We start from the raw sequence: 11710 nt of genomic DNA on the forward strand, positions 1-11710 counted from the left end.
CAAATTCCCGGATTGTTTTGAAACCCGATGTTTATTTAACATTGTTTCTCAGTGGATTTCACAGAAAAAGTTACCTGAAAACAGATTATGGATGCACTATAAATCATTCGACCGTAGGCTACTTGAACAGTAGTAAATTAAAATGAAATTAAAACCTATTCATCTAATTCTGGCTTCTAACATTTTGTTTTAAGTCCGGTGTGTGTACGGCTGGGTAGTTCTTGTTCTGTTGTGAAATTATTTGTGATATTTTCAGCCACCAATACAACGCCTGTGTTTGCATCCTGTCATGTGATTTCCTGTGAAGCTGTCAAATTCAGACGCGGTCTGTGTGGAGCAGATCTGACATCTGCTCCACCTGCCTGAGAGTGAGGCGTACCAACAGGACTTTAGGGACAACACTCACTCCAGGCCTGCCGCTCATGGGTCTTCACTTCAGTGGGCCTTGATGTGGGGTGCAAAGCAGGCTGTTTAGATGCAGAGTGCGGAAGTAACTTTTTTTCAGTTTGAGTTGCAGCTTTGGTGGAGAAGTTTGTCGCCTTGTGTTGTATATACTGCCAGAAGATTGGTTTCTGAAGATCTGTTATAGAAGAGGAAGTGCAGGGAGAATAAAATGGAGGAGCACAATTCTGTCAACTTCATGAGACTCCTGTCAGGTAACAGAATCATTTTACAAAAATGTGCCTTTTGTGTGTGTGTGTGTGTGTGTGTGTGTGTGTCGATGTGTACGTGTTACGTGTGTGTGTGTGTGTGTGTGTGTGTGTGTGTGTGACATTAACATGTTACATGATCTATGAATTTAAATAGCTTACAAGACACTGCTGATATTACATATAGCATGCAAATGGTTATGGTTCTGTCTCGGGATGTTTAAAGACATTGTGGAAAGTGTAAGTAAAAACTAAACAGATAAAATACAGGTGTTGGTAATTTAATGATTGTTTTTTAAGCATAGATGTCAAACATTTCCTGGTTCCGACTTTTCAAACGTAAATATTTCTCTGTTTTATATAAGATAAGATAAGATATACTGTATTGGAATTTTGTCTTGAGCTCCAAGCCGCTGCATCCCACAATACACTTGCTAGCATCACAATCCACATGCATGCATAGAACACACATACACTCATGCATAAACATGCTTAATTACACATGTCAACATTAGTTACACATAATAAAAATAATAAAACCAGGTGTGATCAACACAGACAATAAATAATCAAGTTACAATACATTAGTCCCTAATAAAATCATATCATACCATTGTAAATTAAATATTGTGGGGTTTTGCACTGTGGATCAGACTAAACAAGACATTTCAGGATGTGACCGTGGGCCTTTTTCACTACTTTCTCACCTAAATTAAGAGACAATATGCAGATCCATAATAAAAGTGAGCGTTACTATGGTTGCAACCTGTAACAAATGCTGAGCTAAGTAAAACATCGTGTACGTAAACATGCACTGTGATCTACATTCATGTGTTCCCACCACAGAGGAGAGCACTCTTTCCACCATGTCGGCGGACTCCTGCGAGTACTATCAGACAGAGATATTTGATCAGCTGCCCAGCATCCAGGCCAGCCGGCCAGAGCAGGACAGACAGGGTCTCTGGGAAGCCTGCGAGGCCCACCAGGGTGGCCCAGACGCGGGGGAGAGGATCAGCCATGGCCACCTGTCCAGAGGACCCAAAGACAAGGCATTTACACAGCCGCTCAGGAGCCTGGTCATGTGTCTTCAGGGGAAGAGAGACGCCAGGTGGGAGAGGTTATTCTGATATGTCTCTGTTTAGGACGGCCACAGCAGAGGAAACAAATTACTTTTTGTACACATTTTTTCCTGCTAGTTGGATTTTGGGTGGCGTCATTACAGACCTGGGTTGCCTTTTTGGCTTCGGACCGGTTGTATATATATCGCTTCTGGAGTTGCAATTGTTTATGTCCAATGATCTGGCTGGCCTGACTCAGCTTGTTCCTGTGTCTCACAAAGCTTAAGCTCAGGTTCCTGTACCAGCAGACGATGTCACAGGTGAGAACACTCTCAGCGAGTGACCTGAAGTTTAGTTTAAATATACAAATATACAAACATAACAGAGATAAATGAATCAGTGCAGGAAGAGGCAAAAAGCCAACTGGGCTTATTTGAAGCCTCCACCTATATAATATTAAAATTTTACAAATTTACAAACAGCATAAAATGAAATATGCATAAGATATAACATTACAAACAACAACAACAACAACAACAACAACAAAAAGTCACACCGGAAAAATAACCCTGGGGATGACATCACTATGAAGTCATCAGTGTAACTTTTGAAAGCTCCTCCAGAGCCTCAGAAAACAATATACTACTGTCCCTTTAAATATGTTCAAATGTTAGTCAGGAAGAGTTTGTTCACCTCCTTTTCAAAAGTTCAATATTCAACTTTAAAATGTTTAAAGTTTTGTGTTATTTTAGATATTTTCATGCTTAGGATCTAACATGTTAAAATAAAAGCGGCATTGATGAAATATCATATTTACTCTGCTCATTAGGTACAGGAGGAAGATGCAAATCAGCAATATTGGTTTTTGGGAGTCCTGGAGGCGGAGCCAGAGCATCAACAGAAAGAGGGTTTGGGCACAAATGGGAGGAGCTCTATCAGGCCTTTTGCCATGGCAGCACACTCTCCACACCATCGAAGGTGAGACAGGACCGGTGATGATGAGGATTATAAGGACTCGTTTCCAGTCTATTGTATCACCACGACTAGATGATTTCACCCAAACATAATCTAACCCTCACTGATCTGTTCCAGGCAGGTTTGGAGTTGGCGTGAAGGCTTACTTTGTGTTCCTCAGATATCTGGTTTACTTAAACCTACTTCACTGTGCCCTCGTCTGGGGCTTCATTCTGGGGCCGACAACATTTTATGGCAGGAGCAACAGCAGTGGTGAGTCCCCTGTAAAGGCAGATTAAAGTACATCAACCACAACTCAACGCAGACTACTGCAAAAACACTGTTGTGTTGTTCTCTGTGATGTTACAGAGCCGTTGAAGTTTGGTGGCAATGACTCGGTTTTGGATTTCTTCCAGGGATCGGTAAGGGTTTGTTTGCTTGTGTGTTTGTACTGTACGTTTTATACATCTTTCATATAATATATCTTTCTACAGGGCTACCTGGATCGTTCTCCGGTCTTCTTTGGTTTCTATACTCGTGGTTCCCTGAATTTGCTGTGCTTGAATACACCTCTGCTGTACCTCGCTGGAATGCTCATCATCCTCTTCCTCAGTCTCATCCTGGTGGTCCGTAGGTCAGTTAGGAAAGTAACTGCAAAAGAACAAAACGTTTCGATATCCATCTTCCTCACATCTGAGAGAAAGCTTCTGTATTAAATCTGTAAACTTCTCCGATAGAACGACGGTTGGGTACAAGCACACCTGGATGCTCGGGAAGCGTTACAGTATGAACGTGAGCTACAAGATCTTTTGTGGTTGGGACTTCACCATCCAGGACCCTGCTGCTGCCACTCTCAAACACTGCTTCATCAGAAACGATCTCAAGGTGAAGGGATGCACACGCATTATCGGCATGCATGATGGCACTGCTCTAGTTTACCACGGTCACACACCACATGCTGGTCAAACGGTGAATCTGTCAAACCCATTGCCCACTTTGGCTGTTTTCCGTACACTGCATATACGTAATGTTGGGTCTGACAGGCCGGTCCATGGTGTTCAATTGAGATGTCCTGCCTCAACCTATCATGATCAAACTATTCAGTGACCCTTCATGCTCTGCAAGGAGGCATCTGCATGTTTTCTCCACTCACCTATTCAGGTTTTTCCTTAAATTTGTCACCTGTCTTTTAATTCTCTTATTTAGAATCAAACCTGGAATTTCATGAACAAAGTAACATTTTGCAATTCCACAACTTTATTTACAGCAAACTAAACCATAAAAATGAGTGACCAAACAGTTTCCCACCTGGCTTTCAAAACAGATGTATTCACACACACACACACACACACACACACACACACACACACACACACACACACACACACTCCTGACTATGCAGACACAAGGTGGTAAATGTCAGTGAAAAGTGGTGTGACATGCATCAACATTGAGGCAGATGAGGAAGTTGTGATTAGAAATGAGTGGTTGAAAGTTTCAAACCTCTTTTTAGAACCAGTTCAAAAGTGAAATATGAATATACAAAACTCAGTGTAAGGTGAAACAAATACACTGCTCTTATCATCAAGCATTTTCTCTGCACTTCTGCCATTAAGGAAATGGTTACACACTCCCCCAACGCATGTCCTTTCTGTATATATATATATATATATATATATATATATATGTAGAAAGGACATATATATACATATATATATACATATATATATGTATATATATATAGTATTGATTCTAGTTTTAGTGTGTGCCTGCTGCTGTTCTAATATTTTGATTGAGTTAAAACACCGGAGATGCTCACAGTTGAGAGGTTTCCCTCTTTCTGTTCGTCCTCAGCTGTTCCTGGAGGAGGAGAGTTTCTCTGTGCGGGAGGCTCAGAGGACTCTTGGACAGAGGGTGCGTCTTTATCTGCTCAGGTTTGTCCTCAACCTGCTTGTTCTGTCCCTGCTGGGTGGAGCCTTCTACCTCATCTACTTCGCCACCAAAACAGCACAGTACGAGGTGAGACTTTGATGCTGGTTTTGTTAGTGTGTCCTGGATTTGGTGAATAGATTTTCACACCTGACTGTGTTTTTCAGAGTGGGCACTATTGGCTGGTCAGCCTGGTCCTCCAGTACCTCCCTCCCATCACCATCACCTTTGTCAACCTGCTCCTCCCTAACATGTTCCGCAAGATCTCATCTTTTGAGGACTACTCTTTCACCATGCAGGTCAATGCTACTCTAGTGAGGTAAGGTGCACAGGGAGATGAACCCAGGACAGACACATACACACACATCTGCACTGGTTCACCCTCTTTTCTTCAGGAGCATCTTCTTGAAGCTGGCCTCGCTGGGGATCTACCTATTTTTCGTCCTCACAACAGAGCATCAGCAAGTGAGTTGAGAGTGAGATTTATGTTTCAAGGTCCTGCGGACTGATATGTGGTGTCAGATCGATGTTTTTCTAAGTGAGTTCTCAATCCATTTTGATTTCTTTTACAGTATCCCTTTCACTGCAGGGAGAACATGTTTGGTCGAGAGATGTACAAGCTGTGTATCTTCAACTTCCTCGCCACCTTCTGCAACGTCTTTCTCTTGAACTACCCCAGGAAGTGGGTTTGTTTGAGATCAACAGTCTCTTTCTCTCTGAGTCATCGTTGTGGTTTGAATGGAAAGATCGATGCGTTTGGAATAGTTTGGCTGATCTAGGGAAAGAATGAAGCTCAGTTAGTATGTTGTCAAGATTCATGAACTTTCCTCTGACTGACAGGCTGCTGCAGGAGAAGTACCCGTCATCCTTGCTGGCCCGGCTGTTGGGGAAACAGCGCTTCCTGATCTCTTTCAAAGTGTTGGATCTGGTGTACAGTCAGACAGTGTCCTGGGTGGGAGTCTACTACTGCCCTCTACTGCCTCTGATAGGAGCTGTCACGCTGATGGCCACCTTCTACATCCAAAAGGTTGTCTGGGACGTGAGAGTTATGGACCATCTAACTGTCACTCTCGCTCCCTCTTTGTGTCTCTTAAATCCAGTTAAGCATCTTGTACTGGCACGAATGTCACAAGATGCCTGAGAACAATGACCAAAAAACACAACAATAAAATAAATATTAATACTAATAGTTTGCCACATAAGGTTGATTGGACAATTTGGTTTTCATACAAATTAAACAAACAAGAAAGAACATGTGAGCTGTAGAGGTGACAGAGCCAGGCTAGCTGTTTCCCCCTGTGTCCAGTCTTTATGCTAAGCTAAGCTAAACGTCTCCTGGCTCGAGCTTCATATCTAACGTGTGAGTGGTATCTAAGCAAGGTTCCCATTGTCGAACTATTCCTTCAAGTAATCTATACATTTGTCACATTCTAGAGATTTGAGTCTATTTGAGTATTTTTTACCAGTTTACCATGGTGCATGATTAGATGGAGTTGTGAAGCACTGGTGACCGTCAACTGTATGTGAACATTTACCAGCAATGTCCACGTCCTTCCCTCTAACACTGTCTTCAGTTCACGGTCCTGCGGTGCTGTGTGGCAGAGCAGAGGATGTTCCGAGGCTCCAGCTCCTCTGTTTTATTCCACTTCATGTTGCTGCTCGGCCTCCTAATGGCTGCAACCACACTGGGCTTCAACCTCTACCAGCTAGAAGCCACACCCGACCAAAACATGTACTTTTTTACTTTTTTTAAAATTTGACTTTCTTGCTGACATAACATGACGTGTTTTGAATGCACCCTCTTTATTTCTTTAGTTGATTATATTATGTCAAAGAAAAACATGTTAGCACTAGAAGGAAATATCCCATTTATATTTTTACTTTTCTCTGCAGCTCATTTGCCCAATTTCTTCCTCCTGTTTCTACCCAGGTCCTCCTGTGGTCCATTTGGAAATGGAGAATCTGTGTTTAACGTGACAGGAGTGTGTGTGAACAGCCTCCCAAGCCCGGCACAGACCACGCTCCGCTACCTGACCTCTGAAGCCTTCGCCCTGCCGCTCATACTCGCTGAGGTGTAAGTATGCAACAGGTTTATACAAACACTGGCTCTGTATTTGCAGTGAGATGAGTTTTTCCAGTTTGAAGGAAAACAAGTAAAATCTACAATGAAAAAGGGGAACGAGAAGCACTGAGTGCACAGCAGCAAACACGTTATGTAGAAGTGATGATCTTCAATAGATACAAGCTGTTTTAAGAATAGACGTACAGTCCTTTCTTCTGATCTGCCTGTCTTGATTCTGCTCCTCAGTATACTCTTAACCTCGTATGTGTCACGGGGACGAGCCAATCAGAAGGCCATAGAGAGACTGAAAGACATGCTGGTTATGGTAAGTCACATGTCATCAAACACTTACATACGTACAAATTAGACACAGAAGGAAAATGTTTGAGTTACTGCAGTTGATTTGGTTGTTGCAAGTGAATACTTTTCATGTCTATTGGTGTGTTGTGCTTCTCCAGTCTATCTGTGTGCATGCTGTGCCTTTACATTTGTATGTGTTTTGTCCCACAGAGCAGCTCAGATAAGCGTTTCCTGGTTAAAAAGCATGCCACGATGCTCAGACGTCAGAGAAATCCGCACAGAGTCTGTCCTGCAGCCATCGAAGAGGACGGGCATACTAACTGATTAAAGTACCCAAGCTGTCAGGCCTGTCCATCCACAGACTTAAATATAATTTAAATATAAAGCCGTGCTTTTAGGCAACCACAGCTGGGCGGAGGCTTATGGGTGGCTGAAAATAAGAAGTCAAAAGGACTGTTCCAGTTACGTGACATACAAAGATAAGAAAAGCAGTTGTGGCCTCTTCCTGAGGTCTTATTTTAACCTTCATGTGATGCATTCTCTAAATCATTTCTGCAGTCATTTTTTGGGGAATTAAAGATTTGATTATTATTCTATGGTCCTGTCGTGACTGTGAAAAAGTGTTACATATATGTAATTTTATTATTATTGATACGATGATCATAGTGCTAAGTTTTGTTCCAAAATGTCCCTTTACCTGAATTCAATGAACTGTAAGTGATTTTCAAATATCCTGCTCATTAAACCTTTGTGGTGCATTTTTAAGCTTTATGTGTCGCACTTAAAATAAAACCTAACACGCAGCCTAATATGTTATCTAGTTGCAACACGTGTGTAACACCCTTAGCGACACACATACACACACATTCGGACACTGAACGAAGCTATGGAGAAACGGTGTCAAAGATAAATGCGGAGCAGTTATGAAGAATCTACAAACTTTAACTTTGCTGCCAACTTTGGGTGAGTTAATCAACATAGTTTAAAACGGCAATATGAATAAATAATTTGATTGATTCATTTATATTCTTACAACAATGTGTTGTTGTTTCTTTCAGCTCTGGCACGTTTTTTCATCAGTATAAGTAAGTTTGTTAAAGTGGAGCTCCTTAAGATCTGGTGCTTGGCTGATCGATTGATCTTTAGTTGGTTCAGAACTTTCCAGATATTATTCTTTGATCTCAAAAACTGATATAAAATAATTTGTGGCTGTACCTGCTCATACTCTCTTTAAAACTTGTTATGGTTAAATTTCAGGGCTCCACTTAAACTCCCAGTGCTCACTGTCTCTCTTCAGGTGGATCGCTCTCTCCTCGGCCGGTTCTGACTGGTCCTGACATGGCTTACCTCGGCTCGAGGGTGACTTTCCGCTGTATTGCACCTAACTCCTCTCTGCCAGTCACCTATGAGCTGATTAGGAATGGGTACGCTTTAATCGCCACAGTCGCTGATCTCCAAGGGGACCAAACGGCCTCATTCAAAGTCGCTCCAACGTTGGAGGGGTTATACCACTGCAAGGCGACGACACAAGGAAGCACAGGAGTCAGCAACAACATCAAGCTGACTGTAGTCAGTGAGTGACAAACACAGAGAAAGCATTCATCCTGTTACAGCTTTAATAACTGGCTTATTTTACCGGAGACACTCCCAAACTTGACCTCTGTCTCGCCTCCCCAACCACCCATCCTTCCCCAACCTCTAGCTCCAGCATCAAACACCAGAGTGACTTCTGAGCCCTTCCCCCCAGTGGCATACGAGGGGTCACGCATTGAACTGAGCTGCAGCGTCGCAAAGGGTTCCCACCTTTTCTACACCTGGTTTTTCAACAGGACGGAAGTGACATCATTAACCTCTCCCCTGCTTCTCCTCACTGGGAACAAGCTGGTGATGGGGAAGGTGGCTCCAGAGCATGCTGGGTACTATTCTTGCATGGCTTGGTCCAGGGTGCAGGACACTATAGTTTCCAGCAGCTCAGAGGTCCAGGTGACAGTCAAAGGTGTGTAACAAAAAAAAAAAAAAGACGACACCTGCCTGACATGCTGGTTACATGTGTTTTGACTTTAGCCTAACATGTATTGTATCATCCCTGTCCCCGACTTCTCCCCTCTTTATTCCTCCACCAGTCTACGTTTCAAAACCAAGAATCTCTTTCTCCATCTCCAAAGAGGGAGCCAGCCACCGTGGCAACGTGACGTGCTGGTCAACAGGAGGGAGTCCTCCGGTCAACATCTCTCTTTCAGTAGATGACACAGAAGTGGGATTTGTCACAGTTGCTCAATCCCTCGCTGCCTGGTTCCCTGTCCCCATGGTACCCGGGCAGGACGTGGCCGTCGCTCGATGTCGGGTGAAGACTGAGGTGCAGGAGTTGATGAGTGAGCCTGTGACTCTGGAAATGGGTATGAAATACACCAACATATGTAGGAAATATGTTTTTTTGTGATTGCTGACCTGTCTTTCACCCCCCCTCATTCGTCCAGTGCCAGTCGGAGGTGATGTGAAAGTGGAAGTTGAATATCTCTACAGTGCTGACTCCAAACTGACTGCTGCCAAGCTGAGCTGCCAAGTCAGCAGAGGAACCTTCCCTTACATCTATTGGCTCTTGAACAACTCTGGCCTTCCCACTGAGACGGATGTGGACTCCCATATTCAGCCCGTCCTGTATCACGGTGCCCTAACTGACGGTAGACGGACCCTGGTTCTGGCCAAGCTTGGCCCAGAGGAGTCTGGGTATTACCGCTGCAGGGCCAGGGACAGCTACAATGACTCCGGGCCCTGGGTGGAGAGTGCAGCCGTGCTGGTCCGAGTCACAGGTAAAAACATCAAGCTAACAGTAAATAAGCTACAGTCAGCTGTCGGTTAGCTTAGCTTAGCATTAAGACTGGAAACAGGGGGAAATAGCTAGCCTGGTTATGTCGAAAGGTCACCAAATCTGCCTACCAAAGACCTCTAACGCTCACTAACTAACATGTTTGAGTACAACTTGTTCTTTTACGGGGGTTATGAGTCTTGAATACAGACTCATCTTAACATTTCACACGTGCCCGTTTATACATTTCCTCTTTGTGTGGGGTGTAGTTGATCTTTAGTGTTCTAAATCACACGTTCTACTCTTGCTCAGACAGGATCCTTAACTCCTTGCCTCCAGCAACATCCTCCACTGAAACACCACCAAGTAAAAAGCACATATCATATATATTTGAATGCCTTAAATCCTGCCTCTACAGTACGTAATGCTTCATTTGCTTTGTCCCTTCTCTTCCACAGAGGTTTTCCTGAACACCATAGATGTCCTCACCATAGTGTTCTGCTGCTTCCTCTTTCTGATGTTAGCAGTGGGTGTAGGCTGTGTGTACAAGATGTTTGACCACAAGCAAGGTGTGTGTATGCGTGTGTGTGTATTTATGTGTGACAGAGAAATCAATCCACTGGAAATATGTAACTCAATCTATATTAATTGCTCTTATGTCTTCTCCTCTCATTTCTTTCCCAGCTCGTGCCCACGTTGCTACAACAAAGTAAGCTTTGTCTTGATGGACCTCAGAAAGTTAATTGGTCTGTTACTCAAATCAACCTGTTCAACCAATGTTTGTGCCTTCCTATCCCAGTTCTGATGCACTTCCTCTATCTGCACCCACATCCCAGTCAGGGATGTGACTGGGATCGACAGACTTTGATGGTCAGAATCAGATATACAGGCGTGCGCAACACCTCATATAAACGCAATGATTTAGAATCAGTGATATAGTCCCTTAGTCTCTTATCATTTATTAAAATGAACTGATATGTAACTGTAAATTTGCTGGGAAAGACTATGTCATTTTAAAATTAACCATCACCCCCGTACTCCGATCTCTCCACTGGCTCCCTGTAGCATTTAGGATCCACTTTAAAATTCTCACCCTCACTTACAGAGCACTACACGTCCAGGCTGCTACATATGTCACTGAATTACTTCACCCTTATTCACCCGCCCGCGCTCTCAGGTCAAACATGTTAGGTTATCTGTCTGTCCCACGCACGCGCTTTAAGACCCGTGGTGACCGAGCTTTTGAGGCAGTAGCACCAAGGTTGTGGAATTCTCTGCCTGCACCCCTACGCTTCACAGATTCTGTGAATTCATTACAGAATCAGATCAAGAAGCACCTGTTTAGACTGGCATTTGACTAAAAACTCATGTCCTAGGCCTGTTATTAAACCATGTTTTAATTTTGTACTGTATGTAAATTGTTGGCCCTTATATGGTCACATTGTGTTGTTTATGTTTGTAATTCTGCTCTTGTTAAACACTTTGTGACTTGTCTGTCAAAAGCGCTTTATAAATAAATCTTACTTACTTACTTACTTAATTTGGTTCAAAATATAGGAAAAATAGACACAATATGTAATTGGTACACTTTCAGTTGAAAAGGTTTGCATTTTCCCAAAAAGAATCCCGTTAACTTCCTCAAACGTTTTCTGGAAAGAGCTACGTAGCCCTGCAGTGCACAGCAACTTTACTGATTATCTCTGTATGCTGGAATGAAGTGATTGTGAATGTGACTGTCAACTGATGTTTTGTTGTTGGTCTTCTTTTTTCAATTAAACCAATGAAATAAATTATCCTTTATTACACCTTCACATCCTCGCAAATCCTCTGACTTATGTTGTTTTGATACTGACATTTTTCAAAATATGACACAACAGTTCTGAGTAAATGACTTGATCTTATGATGTTACGAGGGGGGGGGGGGGGGGGGGGGGGGGGGGGGGGGGTGTTT

The 11710-nt window shown here is 43.1% G+C and overlaps 2 protein-coding genes across 6 annotated transcripts; both read left to right on the forward strand.

Moving 5' to 3' along the window:
- Positions 1–278: 278 nt before the first annotated feature.
- Positions 279–7544, forward strand: tmc8 (transmembrane channel-like 8). Its single transcript, XM_031864539.1, has 16 exons — positions 279–656; positions 1497–1758; positions 2538–2686; positions 2801–2935; positions 3032–3084; positions 3157–3296; positions 3400–3547; positions 4517–4681; positions 4759–4910; positions 4987–5056; positions 5164–5273; positions 5432–5618; positions 6166–6323; positions 6522–6665; positions 6900–6978; positions 7164–7544. Exons 1-16 carry the CDS (start codon positions 614–616, stop codon positions 7275–7277), a joined length of 2109 nt encoding a protein of 702 aa, XP_031720399.1. The 5' UTR covers positions 279–613; the 3' UTR covers positions 7278–7544.
- An 89-nt stretch (positions 7545–7633) lies between these two features.
- Positions 7634–11570, forward strand: LOC116392798 (Fc receptor-like protein 5). Of its 5 annotated transcripts, XM_031864544.1 has the most exons (10): positions 7634–7916; positions 8012–8038; positions 8251–8526; positions 8656–8949; positions 9077–9349; positions 9431–9763; positions 10072–10125; positions 10218–10328; positions 10444–10468; positions 10559–11570. In XM_031864544.1, exons 1-10 carry the CDS (start codon positions 7877–7879, stop codon positions 10605–10607), a joined length of 1482 nt encoding a protein of 493 aa, XP_031720404.1. In that variant the 5' UTR covers positions 7634–7876; the 3' UTR covers positions 10608–11570. The 5 variants fall into 5 exon arrangements, with proteins under 5 accessions (XP_031720404.1, XP_031720403.1, XP_031720402.1 ...); XM_031864543.1 differs by having other exon boundaries at positions 10076–10328; positions 10559–10624; XM_031864542.1 differs by having other exon boundaries at positions 10076–10328; positions 10444–11570.
- The last annotated feature ends 140 nt before the right edge of the window (positions 11571–11710 follow it).

This window comes from Anarrhichthys ocellatus, unplaced genomic scaffold (assembly GCF_004355925.1).
Source record: "Anarrhichthys ocellatus isolate YVR2014 unplaced genomic scaffold, GSC_Weel_1.0 scaffold31, whole genome shotgun sequence".
NCBI lineage: Eukaryota > Metazoa > Chordata > Actinopteri > Perciformes > Anarhichadidae > Anarrhichthys > Anarrhichthys ocellatus.